Source organism: Manis pentadactyla, chromosome 3, assembly GCF_030020395.1.
Source record: "Manis pentadactyla isolate mManPen7 chromosome 3, mManPen7.hap1, whole genome shotgun sequence".
In the NCBI taxonomy this organism is placed as follows: domain Eukaryota; kingdom Metazoa; phylum Chordata; class Mammalia; order Pholidota; family Manidae; genus Manis; species Manis pentadactyla.
The window spans coordinates 190,762,576-190,786,444 of NC_080021.1; the positions used below are offsets into that span (position 1 = coordinate 190,762,576).

The 23,869-nt window shown below is 35.6% G+C and overlaps 1 protein-coding gene across 3 annotated transcripts in view; it reads right to left on the minus strand.

The window, feature by feature from the left end:
• The window catches only part of ERP44 (endoplasmic reticulum protein 44), a 91,852-nt gene that overhangs the window by 28,815 nt on the left and 39,168 nt on the right, over positions 1 to 23,869 (minus strand). For 2 of the 3 annotated variants that reach the window (XM_036888436.2, XM_036888437.2), the window contains one exon: positions 22,061 to 22,176. In XM_036888436.2, coding sequence (XP_036744331.1) covers positions 22,061 to 22,176 — 116 coding nt within the window. Of the gene's footprint in view, positions 1 to 22,060; positions 22,177 to 23,240; positions 23,264 to 23,869 lie in introns of those variants that run through there. The other variant, XM_057498889.1, reaches the window with a different exon arrangement.

The window sequence follows — 23,869 nt, forward strand, 5'->3', positions numbered from 1 at the left end:
AATGGTCAAAACATGAATTGTCAAAACATATTTATACATTTTAAATATGTATAGTTATTGTATGTCGATTATACCACAATAAAGCTGTTTTTAAAATCTAAATGAATATTGACTACACAAAGCCACAGTACTAATTATGCATGTGGTGTTTGACACAAATTAAAATACATGATGACAACAAGAGCATATAAACTGGGAGAGGGGAGGTAAGCAGGAGGCTAATTATTCTAAGTATGCTAAGGTCTCTGCACTGTCCAGGAAGACTTATTACTAAAAGTACTTATAATAATGTGATGTCAAGGTTGTGTTTTCTTCTATGTAAGATTAAGCAGACAGAGAATGCTAGAATGGTGTATTGGAGATTAATGATGGAATATGAGTTCTAAGAAGGAGATATGTAGAAAGGCTATTCAATTAAGATCACGTAACACTTTGGTAAACTCCCTGGAGGACTTATAAAGGGGGACATCATGCTTAACTACTAAAATTCTTTAAATGGAAGACAAATGTAAGCAAAAACAAGGGAACCACTGATCTTATGAGATCAAAAATGTTTTATTCATCAAATCACAGAAATTTGACATGTTATTAAGCTATCTTAGTATACATATATTTAATACAGACACTAATGTGTTTGGTTTAGGAGTTGGTTCTTCTTGAAGCAGGAGACTAGGGGATCGATCGCCTACACGCCCTTTCCAGTGTGATGGATCATGGTGAGGAACCTTGTCTCTGTGGTGGTGTAAGAATGGTGGGCTCTACTACCTGCAGAAAGAGTCAATGAGATTAAGTTGGTGCTACAGACAGAGGCGAAAGTGGTTCCATAAGCAAGGAGAAGCCTCCTAAAGGAAACGGAGGCACTCGTAATAAGGCAAACGCCACAAAGGGTTAGATTTACTCTACTTACAAGAAAATTAGCCCAGAGAAATAATAAAAGGAACTTTACCTTCCTAATTAAAAAACACATTTGGCCTCCAGCACACTACACAGTGAAATCTAGCACATTACAAAATGAATTTTTGTAGTGATGTATAAAAGAAAAAGTTTTTAATAAAAATGCTATTAAGATTATGTTAAATAATTCTACTGCCAATGCTACTGTGCTATAGTCTGGAATAGGGAAAATGTCTTTTTAAAAGTTACTATTTCCCCCAAATACCCATCAGGAGGAGACTGGTTTAGGTAAGGTAGGGTATACCCACATAATCAAAGAAATGAAAAAGATCTCTTTATGCTGCAAAGGAGCAATCTCCAAGAAACACTGTTAAGTGAGTGACAAAAAGCCAGCAGAAGAGTGTGTATAGGTATGATATTTTGTGTAAGGAATATGAAGAAAAATTGGGAAGAAGTATGAACATATGTGTATGAACACACATATATATTGTGTGTATAAGCAAGTATATGATATAAACAAGCGTACATGGTATGTGTGTGAATAGCTCTGCCTCCTCCCCACTTGCAAAAAAACAATGCCAATGGGAGAAAATACAAGGACACATCAGGGATAGAATTTATTTTCCCTGACTAGACTTTGGTTTTACAGTTTTGTCTTTGAATCCTGAAAATATTTAGTAGTAAAAAAAATTGATTTAAAAAATGTTAATACTGGCATTTGTTATTTTGAAATAAGCAAACCCATATTATAGAAAAAGCACATGAGATATCCTAATACCTTTAAGAATCAAGATTTCCAGCATAAAAGAAAAAAGACATAAATAGAAGCCAGGCGGAAAAAGACAAATACCATATGATTTTACTTATTTGTGGAACATAAAAACAAAGCAGAACAGAAGGAACAAAACAGCACTGGCCTCATAGACACTGAGAAGTGACTAGTGGTTACCAGGGGGCAGGGGACTGCTGAACCACTGTGATGTACATTTGATTTTTAAAAAATACATTTAAAAAAAGATACAAATGGAAAATTGAATAAAGTAAAAACCCTGTAATATTTCATTTGAATTGGGTCTTCGAGAAAAAACTTGTGTTTTTCTTTCAAAAACATGTATTTCTAAGCTCTTTCCATTGAGACCTTCATTGGCCAACTCCACCAAACAGTTAAAGAAGTAATTCCATTTCCACACAAACTTTCCCTGAAAACTGAAAAGAAGGGATTACTTTCCAATTCATTCTATAAGGCCAGCATTAACCTTCTACAAAACTTGACAAAGATATTATAAGAAAAGAAAATTACAGAACAATATACCCAATAAACAAAATTAGAAGACTGACTTACTAGTGGATTCAACACTTACTGTAAAATCCCAGGAATCTAGACAGTGTGATACTGGCATAAAGATACAAAAATAGATCAATGTAACAGAATAGAGTCCAGACCCCACACAGACATGTAGAAGTAATTTTTGACAAAGGTGCAATAATAAAATTTAACTGTATACTTCTCGCAAAATATACACGTAAACATAAGGATAAAGACAGCTTGAAAGTAAAACACTGGGTAAAAAATTATACCTGCAAAAACTAATCAGAAGAAATCTTGTGTAACTGTATTAACAGTAAGTAAATAGACATTAAGGCAAAAAGCTTAACTGGAGAAAAAGAGGGACACTTCATAAGAACAAAAAGTTCAATTCCTCAGGCAGATATAACAATTCATAATATCAACAGCCTAAATATAAAGTAGAAAACAACAGAGCTATAAGGACAATCTACAATCATGGTGGAAGATTATTAACACAGCTCCTTTAGTAACTGATACAACAAATACAATCAATAAATTAGAATTTGAACAACACAACTAAGCAACTTGACTGAACTGACACATAGAGGATACACTACCCCACAGGTGCAGAATACACATTCTTTGTAGGTATATAAACCATATAAAAAACAAACATATGATGAGTCACAAAAAGCCTCAGCAGTTTTCAAATGATTCAACTCATAATGAGAATAAGGAACTTAGATACCCATGGGGCAAAGATGAAATCCCAAAAAGAAACTGGAAAATATTTTAACTGAATGATAATGAAATTACGGATCATAACTTATAGCATGCAGCCAAAGCAATAGCTAGAATGAAATTTACAACAATAAAATGGATATGTTAGGGAGAAAAGGCTGGAAAACAAAGAGCTAAGCATTCATCTTAAGAAAATTTAAAAACAAAAAATGAAGAATAAAGTGAATGAGAAAGATAAAAGCTGAAATTAAATGAAAAACAAATATACAGTAAAAAAGATCAAGAGTCAAAATCTAGTTCTTCGCAAAGGCTAACAAAATTAATAAACCCCTGGAGTGACAAATCAAGAAAAAAAAGAAAGAAAAAGAAAACACAATTTCAGGAATGTAGCAGGAGACTTTAACTTGGATATTAAAAGAATAATATCAATAACCTAATGGAAGTGTATATTTAGATAAGACAGAAAAATGCCCAACAAAGCACAACTTACCAAACTGACACTAGAATAAATAGAAAATGCAAGTGGTCCTAAAACTATTAAGGTAAGTGATCCATAATCCAAAGCCTGGGTTCCCACAAATCCAACTCCATCCCAAACAAGCTTCACTAGCAAATTCTACCAAATATTGAAGGAGAAAAAACGCAGTTTATACAACCAATCCTCAGAATCCAGAAAAAGGGAATGTCTCAACTAATTTTACGAAGTCAGCATAATCTTTTTGTCAAATCTGACAAGGAAATGGTAAGAGAGAAAAGGTATGTGGTAGCCTCACTCAAGAACATAGATCCAAAACTTGAAAAGAAAATAAACTGAATTTAGTACTATATACAAAAGATAATACATCACAATCAAGCTGGATTTAGTCTAGCACTTCAGCTTAATGTTTGAAAATCAATGTAATTCATGACATTAACAGAATGAAAGAGAAAAATTCTACTACAGTAGTCCATGGGGGATATGTTCCAAGACCCCCAGTGGATGCCTGAAAACATACAGTACCAAATCCTATACAACTGACCCTTGAACAACATGAGTTTGAACTGCATGGGCCCACTTATATGCAGATTTTTTTCAAAAAATATATTGGAAAATATTGTGGAGATCTGCAAAAGTTTGAAAAACATTTTCTTCTGTTTAGCTTACTTCATTGCAAGATAAAGTAATATATATATAACTTTCAGAATATGTATTAATCAACTGTTTATGTTATCAGAAAGCTTTTAGTGAACAGATTTTTATTAGTTAAGCTTTTGGGGAGTCAGAAGTTTTATTGGATTTTCAACTGAGCTGGGTTTGGCACCCCTAACCCCTGCACTGTTCAAGGATCAACTGTATTGTTTTTTCCAATACATATATACCTATGATAAAGCTTATTTATAAATTAGGCACAATAAGAGATTAACAATAACTAATAATAGAACAATTAAAACAATATACTGTAATAAAAGTTATATGAATGTGGTCTTTCTCTCAAAATATCTTATTGTACTAAATTCACCCATCTTGTGACGATGTGAAATGATAAAATGCCTACGTGATGAGATGAAGTGAGGTGAATGATGTAGGCATTGTGACACAGTGTTAGGCTATTACGGACTTTCTGACTATTTGTCAGAAGGAAGATCATCTAATTCTGGACTGCAACTGACTGCAGAGAACTGAAACTGCGGAAAGTGAAACCATGTAAGTGGGGACCACTGTACCTCTCAAAAGAAGAACACTTGATAAAATTTAACAACCATTCACTCTTAAAAATGATTGGCAAACTAGGAACAGGAGACTTCCTTAATCTGATAAAGGATATAAAATAAACAAATGCCAAACATTTTGACAGTACAACACTAAAAGCTGTCCTGCTGAGATAAAGAAAAAAAAGATGCCTATTATCACTTCTATGTAACACTGTACTGGAGTTCTTAGTATAATAAGAAAAAAAAGCTGAGTATATATAAACTGGAAAAGAAGAAATAAAAATATCATTATTTGCCAGACAATCTTGTTGGGGTCATAGAAAACTCAAAAGAGAATCTACAAAAGGACTTCCACTTCCAAGCAGGCAGGATGAAGAAGCTAGCAGAAATCTATTGCTCTTGCTGTGACAATTAGGAAAAATCAGATTTTTTTAAAATCACATTTTTAAAGATAATGTAGCAGGAGCATTTGTGGAGACCATGAAACCAGTGAAAAACTAAATGAATTAAAATTTCAGAAAGAAAAGGCCGGCCGATTCCTAACTGAGCAAAGATCACTCACTGGCCATTTTCTTTTCTGTAGGCTTCTTTTCCTCTTAGAAATCACATCCATAATTTTGTACAGATTTACGGCTGAGGATTACACCCACAGGGCAGAGAGAAAGAGAACTCAGTGAAGCATTTCACAGTCACCTAAGCTGAAATGGTGGCTTGAAAGGACCTTGAAACACACAAGTTTTCCCTAGAGGACATTTGCTGAGTGTAAAGGTGGCACAGTAAGCTGGGGGCTGAGCCAGAAAGACGAGAATAAAATCTTCTATGGCTTTGTGGTGCTTAGGAGACAGTATCTATTTGTGGAAAGGACCTACATCAACATCAAACACACAACCAAGACATTCGCAAAATTTTTAAGCTGCATAGCGAAGAAGCATCTAGATGTTGAGGAACACCATGAATTTTTAAGGCAAACTGGAAAAAAAAATTTGTGACATATATTAGAGACAAATCATTAATATTCAGAATATTAAAAGGAACAGTTACAAAAGGACCACCAAAAAAGATTAAGTGGGCTAAAGATACCAATTTATGAAAAAAACACAGATGGCTAATAAACATGTAAAAACATGCTCAGTTGTAATCAAGTTACAAATTAAAACTACCAGATAATATTGTGCCTATCCTATCAGCAAAATATTAATAAAAAGTTGTAATTCAGTAACACCAAGCCCTATGAAAGGAACATATTCCTACTAGGTCTGATTTAGGGGCATAGTCAATGTTAGTAAGGCCGAACTACTAGCTGGTGCCTAACTTACCAGCAAGAAGCCAAGGAATTTTTTTTTAATCCCCAAAGGATTTGGCTGAAAGGTTGTAAGATGGACCCAGAAGGAAAAAACTAGTCTAAAAGTAAACACTCATTTTTCTATTTGTGGCCTAAGGATCTGTGTGAAAATGGACAGCAAGAAGCACTGCTAGAGACAATATAATGGTAGCAACTTTTTTAACTTGGTGAACTAGTGGGCATAATGGGAAAACAGTGTACTAATAGCAAATATACATAAACTAGGAGTAAAATAAGGAGAGATGGACTCCAGAGAGTGTTAAATGCTAAGTTAATGTATTGAATTTTATCCTACATGTGATAAGCAGTCACTGAGCAGCAGAGCTGGGCTTTCAAAATATTCACCTGGCAGTGGTACAGAACAAGGAAGACCAGTAAGAAGCTATTGTGATCGTCCTGGCAAAAAAAACAAGTCTGTTTACAAACTTAAACATTACAACCTTTAAGTTGCCTTAAAATTCTACTTATGGATAGAAAAAGATTTAATAATACTTGAAGACTGTTAGGGGGATATTGCTAGCTTAATTCTCAGACAACATCATGGCAGGAGGTATGCTACACAATGAGGTGGCTTTTAATTATTAAGCAGCAAAAATCTTAAATTACACTGATCAATAATCTCAAACATAAAGGTGACTTTTTACAAGTGGTCAAAAGTGACTTTAAGATCATTATAATGTGACATTTTGACAATATAACAAAGAATTACTTAAAGGGTATAATAAATGGGTGGAGTTTGTTTTTTAGTTAACTGGATGGACCAAATGTTAAAATGGATGTCAAAGGAATTATAAATTTCAGGTTAACAGCTCACTGATTGGAAAATCAGCATGTACTTTTGCTTCAGTGGTCATTTGCTTGTCCTTGATGTGTTCTGCCTGCCTGCCTGCCTCACTAATGCCCAGCAGGATTCCAAATGGGTAAAGTGCCTCATGCTCTTGTCTCAGCGATGTCCCTCCCTGCTATGATCACCTACGGCAGACAGTATAAAGAGGCAGATGATTTCAACAGGAAGGTCTTAGTGTTCCAGTTCCAGGGTAAGGACCACTGCTACTATGTACTTTTTCCATTACTCAACTTATGCCGTTCCCTCAGTGAGGAAAACCAAACCAAACCCAATAACTCTTAAGGAAAAAAGAAAACCTTAAACAGAAAAATTACAAACTCAGCCAAGAAACTTAGGATTCAGCCTAAACCTGCTCACCCAAGTTCTACTTTATGCACAGGAACTGTTCAATGTATATATCTTCTACTATTTAAGATATATATCTTCCACTATTTAAACTGAAATATATTTGACATATAACATTGTATAAGTTTAAGGTGTACCATATGTTGATTTGCAACATTTACATATTGCAATGTTGTAATGTGACTGTCACTGTAGCACTAGCTAGCACCTGTTACTTCACATAACTGTAATTTACTTGTGGTGGGAGTAGTGTAATTATTTTCTAATTCTTTTTTTTTGTTAATTTTTTATTAAGGTATGATTGATACACACTCTTATGAAGGTTTCACATGAAAAAACAATGTGGTTACTACATTTACCCATATTATCAAGTCCCCACCCATACCCCAATGCAGTCACTGTCCATCAGTGCAGCAAGTTGCCAGAGATCCACTATGTCCCTTCTCTGTGATACACTGTTCTCCCCGTGATCCCTCACACCATGTGTACTAAACATAATACCCCTCAGTCTCCTTCTCCCTCCCTCCCCACCCGCCCTCCCACACCCCTCCCCTTTGGTAACCACTAGTTCATTCTTGGAGTCTCTGAGTCTGCTGCCATTTTGTTCCTTCAGTTTTGCTTCATTGTTATACTCCACAAATGAGGGAAATCATTTGGCATTTGTCTTTCTCCACCTGGCTTATTTCACTGAGCATAATGTCCTCCAGCTCCATTCATGTTGTTGCAAATGGTAGGATTTGTTTCTTTCTTATGGCTGAATAGTATTCCATTGTATATATGTACCACCTCTTCTTTATCCATTCATCTACAGATGGACACTTAAGTTGCTTCCATATCTTGGCTATTGTAAATAGTGCTGCAATAAACATTGGGGTGCATATGTCTTTTTGAATCTGAGAAGTTGTATTCTTTGGGTATATTCCAAGGAGTGGGATTCCCAGGTCAAATGGTATTTCTATTTTTAGTTTTTTGAGGAACCTCCATACTGCTTTCCACAATGGTTGAACTAGCTTACATTCCCACCAGCAGTGTAGAGGGTTCCCCTTTCTCCACATCCTCACCAGCATTTGTTGTTCTTAGTCTTTTCGATGCTGGCCATCCTGACTGGTGTGAGGTGATATCTCATTGTGGTTTTAATTTGCATTTCCCTGATGATTAGTGATGCAGAGCATCTTTTCATGTGTCTGTTGGCCATCTGAATTTCTTCTTTGGAGAACCGTCTCTTCATATCCTCTGCCCATTTGTTAATCGGGTTATTTGCTTTTTGGGTGTTGAGATCTGTTAAGTTCTTTATATATTTTGGATGTTAACCCCTTGTTGGATATTTACAAATATAGTCTCCCATACTGTAGGATGCCTTTTTGTTCTGTTGATGATGCTCTTTGCTGTACAAAGACTTTTTAGTTTGATGTAGTCCCATGAGTTCATTTTTGCTTTTATTTCCCTTTCTCAAGGAGATGGGTTCAGGAAGAAGTTGCTCATGCTTGTATTCAGGAGATGTTTGCCTATGTTGTCTTCTAAGAGTTTTATGGTTTCATGACTTACATTCAGGTCTTTGATCCATTTTAAGTTTACTTTTGTGTATAGGGTTAAACAATAATCCAGTTTCATTCTCTTGCATGCAGCTGTCCAGTTTTGCCAACACAGCTGTTGAAGAGGCTGTCATTTCGCCATTGTATGTCCATGGCTCCTTAATCATATATTAATTGACCATATTTGGTTGGGTTTATATCAGGGCTCTCTACTCTGTTCCATTGGTCTATGGGTCTGTTCTTGTGCCAGTACCAAATTGTCTTGATTACTGTGGCTTTGTAGTAGAGCTTGAAGTTGTGGAGCATAATTCCCCCTGCTTTATTCTTCCTTCTCAGGATTGCTTTGGCTATTCAAGTATTTTCTAATTCTTAAAGCCTCATTTATGCATAGCACTTATGAAAGCTTCTTTATTTCCATCATGGAAGGTTCAAGTTGCATTGGAATGCAGACAGGTGAGAATAACTGGTATTGGAGAGTAAGCGCTGCCTAAATGAAGGACAATCACAAAGTACTTTCCTAAAAATGCTAGAGGGAGCCTGAATGTTCTGCACTGACCAGCAAATAACAGTATGAAATGTCTCTTGCCGAGTGCCATATACACTAAAAGCCACTGGAGGTCACCAGAGAACCTGGTCCCACCAGGGGCAGACTGGTGGGACTTGTACATCTAAGCCAGCAGGACCACAAGAGAGTGATGAACTCCCAAATTCTTCAAACAAGGAGGCTGCAGAAGATGAGATAAAGTGGGATCATGATATATGACGAAGCAAGAGCAAGTTTTAACTGCGTATGTGCAGAAATTTTGGAAAACAAAGAATTACAAATAAGAAAACAAAAACCATTTGTAATTCAACCACCACTGGTGAAAACCACTATTAACATTTTGGTATTCTCAATAATTTTGAATAAAAGTGGCTTAACTAGCAGTGATATGCTTCAATTGAGAAAAAATACTCAAATAGTAAAGTGCTGGCATCAATACTTGCAGAGGTATCAGAAGCTTGGAGAAAATCCTAGGAATAGTAATGTTCTTTAGTCAAGAGCATTACCAACATCCTTAATGGCACAGAAGTCAGTACTGTGTGGAAAAATGCAAAAATCCATGACTCAGAATTGAAATGTGATTCATAAGAGTCAGAGTCTGAATGTGAAATTCAGAATTACCTGAACAAATTTATTTCCCCTTTGAGGCACACGCATTAATGATAAGACAAAAACATCTTTATCTAAGTAAGTCTAATAAATAGTTCTTACAATAGATATAAAAATTCTAAGTGAAGAAAGCATTGTGTTGAGTGAAGTTTTTCTTTTTCATTTATAGATGAAAGGGTGCCTTATCATCAATCTCAAGTTAGATTTGATGAAATACTGTAGAAAATAATGTATTGTTGGGAGAGAACCTATTTTAAGTACTTAACATAGTACTTAGAAAGCTAACAGTTCATAATTGCTGGCTACAATTCATTACTCATTTATCCATCCATCTATTCAACAACTATAGCTGAACATCTACTATGTGCCAGGCACCATTGCAGCGCTGGGGATAGACGGGTAGAGACAAGGTCCGTGCTCCTTGGGAGCTTGCATTTTGCCATCACCATTAATACAGCTGCTGCTTCTAATCACTTCCACAGGATAGAATCTTAAATGAAATTCTTAAAACTCTTAATATATATAATACATGGACCAAAAAGATATATCAGTTTGGATTCCATAAGTACTGTAAGGGAGAAACCCTCTATAACAGTAAGTCTATCTTCCCCAGAGATGTAGATGCCTTTTATGGGCCTGCCAGAGGGGAAAAGCTGAAAGGGCAAATGGACACGAAGGCCCTCTGGGCAGTGGGAAGAGGCTGCTCCTCAACATTCCGTCGCCTTAACTGCCCTGGCTTCCTTTTCCTCCTTCTCTTCCTTTACTTCTCTCCTTCTATTTTGTTTTCCACGTCAGGTAAAAACAAATGAAAAATTTAGGGGCTTAGGAGGTAAACTAAATTTTACCACTAGAGCAGGGTTATTCAAGCTACAAGCTTTACACTGAGATTTCAACAAATATACGTAAGCTTAAAAAGTTGGAAGTTGCCGCATGACACTCTAGTGTCAGTCTGTATTCCAAATTCTCTTTCTACAGTTCCCAACTCTTTGGGTTGGGGGTGAGGGTGGAGATACAGAAAAGGAATAAAAAATCAAAGTTGCTATATCCAGCTCATAAACAAAAACAAAAGGACTGATCAGGCGAAATTAGCTTGTTATATCCACTCTTGCCTTCTTTCCTTGAAGTTCTGAGACTAGCTGAACCTTTCAATAAAAAAAGTCCCCAGAAGTGCATATAAAGAAGAGGTGAAGGTAGGGCAGAAAGCACGCCACAGAATGCTATGAGGTGGAAAAGGACACAGAAGGAAAGGCAAGCAGCAAACTAAAGGGGCTCCTGTAACTACATATGGACATGGGTTTTCCTGATCAGCTAGAAAACTGGTGCAGAGGACAACTCCAAAAGAAGTCCCAACACGTTCTAAGGAGTGAGTATAGGCATACCTCAGAGATATTGCAGATTTGGTTCCAGACCACCACGTTAAAGCACATGTTGCAAAAAAAAAGCAAGTTGAATGAATTTGTTGGTTTCCCAGCACAGGTAAAAGTTGTGTTTACAGTATAATGTTGTCTATTAAGTGTGCAATAGAATTGTATCTAGAAAAACAAATGTACACACCTTACTTTAAAAATACTTTATTGCTGAAAATGCTAACCATCACCTAAGCTTTCAGCAAGTCATAATCTTTTTGATGGTGGAGGGTCTTGCCTCAATGTTGATGGCTACTGACTGATCAGGGTGGTGGTTGCTGATGGTTAGGCAGCTGTGGTAACTTCTAAAATAAGACAGCAATGAAGTCTGACACGTCAATTGACTCTTCCTTTCATAAACAATTTCTCTGTAGCATGTGTTGCTGTTTGGTAGCATTTAACTCACAGCAGACCTTCTTTCAAAATTGGAGTCAATTCTCTCAAACTCTGCCGCTGCCTATAAGCAAAGTTAATATTCTAAATTCTTTGTGGTCATTTCAACAACTTCCACAGCATCTTCAACAGGAGCAGATTTCACCTCAAGCAATCACTTTTTTTGTTCATCCATACATCGACGACATTCACGTTTTACGATAAGATAGAAGCAAGTCACTCACTAGTTTTTTAAAATTGAAATTTAGTTGATATACAATATGATATTGGTTTCAGATATACATAGTGATTTGACAAACTATATGCATTATTAAATGGTCACCATGATGAGGGCAGCCACATCAGTCAATATACAAAGAAACTGCAACACTACTATGTCACCATGCGGTACTTTCACCTCTGTGACTATTTCATAACTGTTAGTTAGTACCTGTTTATCACCTTCACCTATTCTGCCCCCACCCTCCTTCAGGATCTACTTCTAACTCTAGTTCTCCTATTCACACAGCATCTACAGTTACTTCCTCCACTGAAATCTTGAACCCCTCTAAGTTATCCATGAGGGTTGGAATCAACTTCTTCCAAACTCCTGTTAATGTTGATATTTTGGCCTCTTCCTATGGATCACAAATGTTCTTAATGGTTCAAGAATGGCAAATCCTTTTCAGAAGGTTTTCAATTTAGTTTGCCCAGATCCAAAAGAGCTATCACCCTCTTTGACTAGAATATATTTCTTCTGCAATAAGACTTAGAAGTTGAAATTACTCCTTGATTCAAGGACTACAGAATAGATTTTGTGTTAGCAGACATGAAAACTTTAATTTGGTTGTATATCCCCATCAGAGTTCTTGGGTGACTAGGTGCATTATCAATGAGCAGTAATACTTTAAAAGGAATCTTTTGTTCTGAGCAGTAGGTATCAACAGCGGGCTTAAAATATTCAGAAAACCATGTAAACAGATGTGCTACCATTCACGCTTCATGGTTCCATTTATAGAACACAGAATTCTTAAGGGCCTTAGGATTTTCAGGATGGCAAATGAACACTGACTCCAACTTAAAGTCATCAACTGCACTAGCTCCTAACAAGAAAGTCAGCCTATCCTTGGAAGCTTTGAAGTCAGGCACTGACTTCTCCTCTCCAGCTATGAATGTCTTAAATGGCATCTTCTTCCAATATTGTCTACAATGAAAACCTGTTGTTTAGTTATCCACCTTCATTAGTTACCTTAGCAAGATCTTCTGGATAACTTGCTTCAGCTTCTCCACCAGCACTTGCTGCTTCACTTGTACTTTTATGTTATGGAGATGACTTCTTCCCTTCACCTCCTGAACCAACCTCTGCTAGTTTCAGATTTTTCTGCTGTAGCTTCCTCACCTCTCTCAGCCTCCACACAATTGAAGAGAACTAGGGCCTTGCTCTGGATTAGGCTTTGCCTTAAAGGAATGTTGTAGCTGGTTTCATCTTCTATCCAGACCATTAAAACTTTTGCCATGTCAGCAAAAAGGTTCTTTTGCTCCCTTATCATTCATGGTCACCAGAGAAGCACTTTTAATTTCCTTCAAGAACTTTTCCATTGCATTCTTAACTTGGCTAACTGGCCCAAGAGGCCTTTCAGCTTATCTCAGCTTTCAATGTGCGTTCCTCACTAGGTTTAATCATTCACAGCTTTTGATTTAAAATGAGAGACATGCAACTCTTCCTTTCACTTGAACATTTAGAGGCCATTTTAGGGTTATTAACTTGCCTAATTTCAATATTGTTGCACCTGAGAGAAACAGGAGGCCCAAGGAAAGGGAGACAAGAGGAACAGCTGGTTGGTGAAGCAGTCAGAACACACACAACATTTATCAATTAAGTTTGCTGTCTTAGGGGCATGGTTTGTGGCACCCCAAAACAATTACAATAGTAACATCAAAGATCATTGATCACAGACCACCACACAAATAATGAAAAAGTTTGAAATACTGCAAGAATTACCAAAATGTGACACAGAGACATGAAGTGAGCAAATGATGTTGGAAAAATGGGGCTATTTGACTTGCTTAATGCAGGATTGCCACAGACCTTCAATTTGTATAAATTGCAGTATCTATGAAGCACAATAAAGCGAAGTGCCATAAAATGAGGTATGCCTATACACATACCACCTCCCTCAGGGACTACTTTGAAAATACTCACTTGGAATATTTTATGAGACTCATTCCCATTACATTTTTACACTGTTATATATAATTATGTTATTTGTTTCCTGACTATGGCCTCACCTCATCTTCAATTCTTAAGCAGAGCTGATAAAAAAAAATTGTAAAACAGCATTGGCATAAATTCCCAAATGCAAAACAATATGCAAGATTTGTGGCTAAGATAGAGGGACTCCATAACTAATTTCAGACATGGATCACACCTCAATTTGCACTTGCAACACGTTGTGAAGCAATAAATAGCCAAAGATTTAAAAATTCATGCAAACAAAGGTTGTTTCATACATTTTGACACCTTCATTTCTTCCAAGGACCTATGCTGGGTTTTATCAAGTTTTTCAACATTTATTGAATGGATAAGATGGTTTTCTTTATTTTAGCTACTGATGGAATTTATTCTATTGCTTAATAGTAAGCCATCTTTATATTACTAGCATAAATTCCACTTGGTAATGGGAGAATATTCATAAAAGGCACAACTACCTTCCATAACACCTGGTGAGAAGGAAGAACGATGTTAATGTCCAGGAGACAGCAACTTATCATGACCAATAAAATGGACGTACCATTGCCATGGTCATGAATTTGTCACACCTGCTCAGGGGAGGTTTCTGCTGAAGAATTCAGACAGCCACGGAAAGAATGTGGGTCAGTTTCCAAAAGACACCAAGTGGCTCTAAGTGTTCCTCAAAATGACTTTAGTAAAAGTGTATTCAAGCAAATACTTTCTAAATTCAATGATTATGTTGAAAATTATTTATCATAGTGAAAATAACCAGAAATTACAAAAAAACAGTATCACAGTACACCTGTACAGTATAGATTTCGAGCTTCTTCCATACATTTTTAACAACTCGAAAACAAGACCTTCACCCTGCTCTTTTCTTAACCCGACAAATGACATGTTCAGTCACTTCTTATACTAACTTCTCAAAAATTTTAAACTTACAGAAAAGATGAAAAAGTAATCTAAGATTTTATCCCATATTTAGATTTTATCACATTCAGTTACTACATTTCTCTTTCTCGCTATATACATACACTTTTTATGGAGAGTAATGAACCAAGTTTCATGATTATTTTTAAAGTAACGTACTCAACTATACACAAGTAAGCAGTGGCTTTCTGGTACTAGAACAAAGGATTCTATCTTTGTAGAAGACTAGACCACACAGTATAGAAGCAATAATAGAACAACTAATACCACATATAAGTAATTACAGTTTTGTTTATATATTGACCCATTAGAGATAATTTAAACAGAGTATCATATAATTAATAACACATTTTTAGTCATTTTTATAAAGAAATTGGGTGAACTGTCAGTTTCCATGACAAATCCAATTTAAATTATTTTGACCTTCAAAATAGTATGGTTACCTGGTAAAAGCTATACACTTGTGGGTTACAGTCTGGCTCCCTCCATTTACTATGTAACCTTGGTAAGTCACTCAGCCCAAGTCTTTCAGTGGCTTCATCTGTTAAACAATAATACACTCCAGCTCTCTGAAAGTTCAGTGTTCATTTCCACCACAGAAACTTCACACCTACTCCTCTTTCTGCCTGAACACTCTTCTTCCCCTATTTCCCTTAAAATTCCTACTCTTCCTTCAGGTCTTGTATCTTTTCTCAGAGAGAACTTCTCTATCCCTCCAGTTTAGCTTAGACTCATTCTCTCATAGCACCCAAAACCTTTCTTTAGAACAGTTATCACAGTGAGCAACTATGCATTTACTGCTCTTGCCTTTCTAAGTGTGTTTGGTTAACTGCTGTATCTCTAGAACCTACCACACTGCATTACAAATAGTAGGCATAAAAAAATTTTGTTGAAGGAATTATTAATACTATCTAACTCAAGGAAATGTAATGACAACTTTAACACATGTAAAAGCATGTCCAAATCCAAGTGAGCACTACATAAACAGTTCCCTGGAAATTTGACTAAAACCTCTTACAGGAACTTTCCCAAGAAATAACACTATTACTTTGAGTAGAAGGCCTGGGTGATAAAGTGAGTCAGAAGCAAGGTAGACAGACTAAAGAATTAGAGGGTAGTTCAGAGCAGGCTACCACAGTGCCAGACAGGTGATTAGTAAGAATGAGACATATGTGTGGGCAGGATGGTATCATGATTCTGATGTCACCTTCTGCCTTTGCTAGGAAGCTTCATACAGATCTTCTGACTGAAACTAATCCTGAAGCAGAAAACAGGTGCATTTGGCTGGAAAGAACACTGTAAATAAATAAAGACCGCAAGAAGTAAAACTGTTTGTATTTGCATACAACATAATTGTCTAAGCAGGAAATCCTATGGTTCTCTACATAAAATTTATTTTAACTAATAAACACCAGTATACAAGGTAAATACACAAAAGTCAATTGCATTTCTATATACTAATGAACAATCAGAAATTAAAATATTAAAAATCAATGCCATTTAAAATAGCATCAAAAAATAAGAAATACTTAGGGATGGCAGATCTCACAAGACATATACGACCTAAGGAAAAAATACCTGACAAACCCAAAATGAGGGACATTCTACAAAATACCTGACCTATACTCCTCAAAATTGTCAAGGTGGTGAAAAATAGAGAAAGACCGAGAAATGGACAAAACAGAGATAACTAAGAAGATCTGATAACTAAATGCAATATCCTGGATCTTGAAACATAAAAAGGACATGAGTGGAACACTTGATAAAATCTGAATAAAGTCTATAGTTTAGTTAATAGTAAAGTAGCAGTGTTAGTTTCTTAGTTTTGGCAAATGTACCATGTTAATATAAGATGTCAACATTAGGGTAAACTGGGTAAGAAATGTAAAGGAACTCTCTGAATTATCTTTGCAACTTTTCTATGTATCTACAATTGTCCCCCCAAAATTTTTCTTTAAATATCACTTACAACAAATGCCATTTGCTTACGGATAAATCTGACAAAGATGTAAAGACATACAGACTTACACACTGCTGTAAAACACTGCTGAGATAAACTGAAAAGAACTAAAGAAATGGAGAGACAGACAGCATTCATGGGTTGGAAGACTTATTACTGTTAAAATGAGAATTCTCTACAAATTAGTCTAAGGGTTCAAAGTAATCCCAATTAAAATCCCAGCAGTCTTCCCTCTGCCCCTCACTCCCCTCCACCCCTCTGGTTAGAAATAACAGGCTGATTCTAAAAGTCATACAGAATGCAAAGTAACTTGAACAGCCAAACCATTTAGAAAAAAATTACCAAATTGGAAGATTTAAACCTCAAGGCTTATTATAAAGCTCCAATAATCTAGAAAGTGTAGTATTAGTTTATACATAGACAAACAGACAAATAAATCATAGGCAAATAGATCAACAGCACAGAACAGAGACCAGAAATAGATTCACACATATACGGTCAATTGGTTCTGACAAAGTCAGTGGAGGATAGTCTTTTCAACAAATAAAGTCAGAACAGCTTGATAACTATAATGAAAAAAATGAACAATGAACTCTAATTCGTACATTGTGCCACTTATAAAAATTAACTCCAAATGGATCATAGACCTAAATGTACTTCATACTATAAAATTCAGGAAAGAAAAACAGCAGAAAACCTTTGTGATCTTAAGTGAGGGAACGATTTCTTAGGCACAGCATCAAAAGCATAATCCATTTTTTAATAAATATAAATTAGACTTCATCAAAATTAAGAATATGTGCCCTTCAAAACTCTCTCAAACAAAACTGGAGGTCTCATACTTCATGATTTCAAAACTTATTACAAAGCCACAGTAATCAAAATAGGGTGGTACTAGCATAAAGAAGACACATAGACCAATGCAACAAAGCAAAGGGCCCAGAAACAGACAAGGGTGCCAAGATCACTCAATGGGGGAAGGATAGTCTCATCAACAAACAGTATTAGGAAAATTGGATGTCCACATGCAAAAGAATGAAAGTAGATCCTTACCTTGCACCATATACAAAAATTAGCTCAAAATTGATAAAGCCCCAAACATATGACCTAAACGATAATACTCTAAGAAGGAAACATAAGAGAAAAGTTTCACAACATTGGATTTCCAATGATTTCTTGGATATGATATCAAAAGCACAGACAGCAACTGTAAAAACAGATCAACTGGATAGTCAAATTTAAAACTTCTGTGCAAAGGATATAATCAATACAGTGAAATGGCAACATAAGGAATGGAACCACACATATATGGTCAATTGGTTTTGACAAAGATGCAAAGTCAGTGAAAAAAGGATAGTCTTTTCAACAAATAAAGTCAGAATAGCTTGATAACTATAATGCAAAAAATGAACTCCAATCCGTATCTGCAATGGGGTGGGGAAGGCACTGGATTATATGGGTGAATGTTGAAACCACAACGTTCCTTGTGTGAATCCTTCATTAGATTGTTTATCAATGATACCTTAATTTTAAAAATTTTTAATTAAAAATAAGTAAGATATTTAGAAAAAAATAATTAAAAAGGGCAAAGGACTCATTTCTCCAAAGAGGGTATACAAACAGTCAACAAGCATATGAAAAGATGCTCAACATTACTACTCAGTAGGGAAATGCAAATCAAAAGCACAATGAGGTAGCACTTCACAAGCTTTAGGATGGCTAGTATCACATGCACGCACCCCCCCGCCTCCCCACACACAGAAAATGGCAAGTGTTGATTGGCAAGGATGTGGAGAAACTGGAACCCTTGTGCACTGCTGGTAGGAATGTAAAAATCTAGCTGCAATGGAATACAGTATGGTAGTTACTTAACAATTTAAAAATAAAACGACTATACGATGCAGCAATTCTACTTCTGGGTATACATCCAAAAGAACTGAAAGCAGGGTCTCAAAGAGATATTTGTACACCCATATTCACAGCAGCGTTATTCCTAACAGTCAAGAGGTGGAAGTAACCCAAGTATCCATCAACAGACGAATGGATAAACAAAGTGTGACATATATGTGCGACAGACTATTATACCGCCTTAAAATAGAAGGAAATTCTGATCTTTGTTGTAGCACGTATAAACCTTGAGGACATTATGCTAAGTGAAATAAAGCTAGTCACAGAAAGACAAATACCATATGAACCCACTGATATGACGTATCTAGGGTCAAATTCATAGAAACAAAAAGTAGAATTGTGGAGAATCTAGTAACCACAATGTTGCTCATGTAAGTGTGTATTAATGATAACAAAACTTTTTTTAAAATTGTATTTGGCTACAAAAGAAAAAGTAGAATGGTGGTTGTCAGGGATCTTGGGGAAGGGAATATGGGGAGTTGTTGTTTAATGAGTATAGCATTTCAGTTTTGCAAAATGAAGTTCTAGAGACTGGTAATACAACAATGTGAACATACTTAATGCTACTGAACCCTACAACTAAAAATGGTAAAGATACTAAATTTTATGGTCTGTGTATTTTACCAGAGTTAAAAAGAGAGACACTCTTGAGAAGGTAGAATGGAAGAAAGTACTTGTGAAATGACACATTTAAAAAAGAACTTGTATTCATAATATATAAAGAGCTCAAAACCCAATAAGAAATTATTATACTTGTTAATAATTTAACAAATATGTTAAATAAACTGACCATACCAAGTGCTGGCAAGAGTATGGAACAGCTGACACACTCATACACTGCTAGTAGAAATTAAAATAGTACAAATATTCTGTACTGGAAAACAGTTTGGTAGTTTCTTAAAAAGTTAAATATATACTTATCATATGACCAAGGAATATCACACCTAGGTATTTGCCCAAGATAAATGAAAGCACATGTACAAAGATCTGCACCTCAATGTTCACAGCAGTTTTATTTATAATAGCCCAATACTGAAAGCAGCCCAAACGTCTGGCAATAGGTGAATAGTTAAACAAGCTGTGGTATATAGCCATACAACACAGTATCACTCAATAATAAAAATAACACACACAACAGTTTCAAAATAACAATGCTAAATCAGAAAAACAACCTCTCCACAAACAAAAATAATATATAATGTATGATTCCACTTAAATAAAATTGTAGAAAATGCAAACTAATCCATAGTAACAGAAAGAAGTTCCATGATCCCCTGAGGACTGATGCAGGGAGAAAGGGAACACAGCGGAGCAGAAAGATAACTTGGAGATGACAGATATATTGACATCTTGACTGTGGTGATGGCTTCAAGGGTGTACACATGTGTCAAAACATTTAAATTGTATAATTTAAACTTTTGCAATTTATTATATGTCAAGTATTCTTCAATAAGTCTTTTTTCTTTAAATAAATCCTACCAAAGGAATTCTGCCTAAAAGGCATTTCTCTCCAGACCACCAAGGATTCCTAAGGTCCTTCCAGTTCAAAACTGTAATCCAACTGGCACATAAGCTGTTACCCAAAGTACAGTTTATCTTATAATCTCTAAGAGAGTGGGAATGTGAATAAATTATCTATAAGGATTTCATAGTGTCACTTTTAAAAAGTGAAGGATTACACAGGATAAAATATTTAGAATAAACAATGTCTCAGATATAACAGTCATTAGTAAAAAACCAATTCTGTGGAACTCTCTAGTGGATCAAGAAGTATCTGAACTATAGCTGCTTAGTCCCATAAAAGGAAAACCTGATTACTATCAATGATGTCAGATTTATTTCAAAACTAAACCCGTTTGAAAGAATAAGTATATTTATGGTTCAGCAGTTAATTTTTCTTCTCAATGACTGTAAGCATAAGAGCATAATTTCAGATATTATGGTCCAAGTTCAGTGGAAGTAGGGACTGTTGTCTGCACTGTAATGTCTAATTAAATGCAAAGAATAGAATGATTTGAAATGAGAGCCCACACCAAAACATCTTCTCTGCCAGAATGGTGGGAAGAATGATCCAGAAGCCAGTGTGGAAATGCAGTCCATGCTTATACTGACAACCTTTTATTGATCCCTTCATCATATCTACTTATGAATCTCAACAAAAAGAAATATGGGGTATGGTTTATAAAATACTAAAATGCTTTGCTGTTCCCTGTTTCTGCCTAGCACAGAACCTATGTATGTGAAATTGGATAGAAAAGAAGCAAATAGATCTCTCAAGGATGGCCAGAAGATCTGGATTCTAAATCTGGGTTGACTAGACATTAAGCTGTAGGACACTAGTTAAACCACTTTATTTCCATTTCCTCATCTGTAAAATGAAAAGTTAGTGTACATACACACGTACACACACACACACAAATTCTAAATATCATGTTAAGTGTAAAGAATAGGAAATTTGCAGAATGGAAGCATTCTGTATTCAGGTGAACTTACCAATAATTCAGTGCAACAGCTTTTAATGAGCAGTCTGTCTCCCAGAAACTGTCAGATGCTTGAGATTCACAGATTAATGAGTAGTTTGCTCTCAACTTAAAAAGGAGCATTAAAAACAAAGAAAAAAATCCTGCTTTTGAAGAACTGACATTGTAGCTGGTGAGACAACTAAGACACAAGGAACCAGAACTACAAAATGCAGTTGGTAGTACAAGAGAGGCAAGTTCAAGTGCAACAGAAGCACTCAGGTGGAAACACCATAGCAAGCTCACTAGTTCCTGTTGGAGGTATCTGTCATGTATATGGAAAACCATGAGGACTTTTATAGAAAATAATCCACTGGGACAAGTAAAATCCAAGAGGGTGGGTTTTAAGTGAGTCTAACCTAAGTTTCCAACATTCTTAGTAATTTTAATCAGTAACTACAGCTAATTATACCTCTAAAACAGGCATAAGAGAAACACAAAAATCTGAGATTGTTCTATTTGAAATGACTACAAATATTACATAGCATGCTTAGAAAACAGAAATCCATTTTCTTCCTAAAACTATATTTCAATTTTATTTATTGATTTTGGTATTTCCTTTGGTAGAACACATTGCTAGTTAATGATTTACTACCTAAATGATTGCCTTACTATATTTTAGTGAAACTCCCTCCCAATTTTAAACCCTTCACACAAGCAAAAAGTAAAGAAGTTGTAAGTACATAAAGTGTGTTATAAGTACATAAAGATTAAAAATTAACATTTTTAACCAAGGTCACCAGAACCTTTTTGGTTTGTTCTCCACTTAAAGCAGAGCATTTTTTTAAAAAAGAAAAGAAAAATGTGTGTACACGTGTGTTCGTGTATGTGTGTGTACGTGTGTGCACGGGAGAGGTGGGGCTGGGGCAGTTTCTTCCAGACTTTCTGTGGTACTTACAGTGCTGATCACAATCAACTCTGGCAAACACTACTTGATTTTCATTTGGATATTCTTCCTTAATGACATTGGAAGCTTCCTCAAAAATTGGATGCAACATCTGACTGAAACGACACCTATGCACAGAGAAGCATACCAGTTAAAACTGAAAAGCAAAAGCAATGAAATCTTATTTCAATTATTATCCATTGATATTTAGTATATGTAAAATAAACAGCTTGCTTTTGAGACAAATAATTAATTTAGTTATGGTTCCTGATGTCATTTTTTGGAGATGAAGACAATTTTGAATTCAAAAACTGTACAATGGCCTTAAGTAAATGGCCAATATTATGGAGCACACAGCTAAGGATCTCTCACAGGGGCCATGTAACAAGTCTGAAATAAACTCTCTAAGATATATCTACTTGGACTTTTAACTACTGAGATGTGGTCATTTATAAATTAATTTGCTTTCTCTTAAACAATGAACATATTCTTAAGCTACTATAAAAAATCTTTAGAATGGTAAGTTTATTGCAAATATTAGGCCAATTCACCTGTCCAGTTCACTCAGTCTCATAGGCAAGTTAGCATACTAAATAAGTTGTATGAAAAACATGTATATGTATAATGAGCTGTTACCCCTCAATACTTTCCCCTGGTAAAAATGGGCTTTTGTATCTATAAACTTATTAAATATACTAAGTCCAAGAGCAAAAATTTTTAATTCCTAAACAAGATTTCTATCCATGTTTCTTTTGTCATTTTGTTTTGTTTTTACTTTTAAAAAGGGGCACAAACCCCACAATATTCCAGAAACTCGACACTTCTAATTCTGACCATCCCTTAATCAACCACTTCACACATATATGTTGTGGGTCTTTAAAGGACCTAATAAGAAAGAGAAAACTCAGAATCACCACACAGCCAGCTGGGTGAGCATGGTCATTCTCATATGAAAATGTATCGAGTATTTGTTAACAGAACAACAAACTATAATTGCTACTATTGCTTCCAGAGCCCCTTTCCACCAGTAATTTTAGTTAAGTGAAGCCTGTGAACTCTTTAATCCACATGTGATTGGGTCACATATATTAACTAAAGTCAACAAAAAATATTATAAAGCCTGTGAAAGGATGCAACCTTCATACTTCCTCCCTACTTCTTTTTTTTGTATTATCTCTTCCAGCCCACTCACCTGACTTCCTAAGGAGATGTCCTAGAATATACCAAGGAGACACAATCTGTATCTTCAATATCTTGCTTTCAAGTGGCTCTTTCCTCTTTTAGCATTCTTAAATCTCTCCCATCTGGGATAGGTGGGTGAGGTCTGTGGACATCAGGGACCGTGTCTTATTTGACTATATACTCTAATAAGCATTTCAACAGATGTCTGTTAAATGAGTAAGTTGACAAAATGGAGGAGCTGGAGAGGCTAAGACTATGAGTTTGTGGGTTCTTACAATTTTCTGAAAATAGGGTGCTGGAGGGCAAAGAGTACAAGGGGTAGGAATTGATTAATGGTGTCTTGAAGACTTAGTCTATGGCGTACTAGAGAATCAGGGGACAGATTCCTGACTTAAGAGCAAGTTAAAGACACACACTGAGAGCTTCTCCTTTCTGGATTGTCCAGTTTGCTACCCAGTGTGCATTTAAGAAAGGTTTATGTTTAAAACTGGATCAGTTTTAATACCAAAACATGAAAAGGAAAGATAAAATAAAAGGCCAACTGCAATATTACTGTACCTTAATACACATGAATCCATACATATGGAAAGATCTATTTATAAAAGTAACATTGCAAAAGCAATATATGTATTAAAAGGG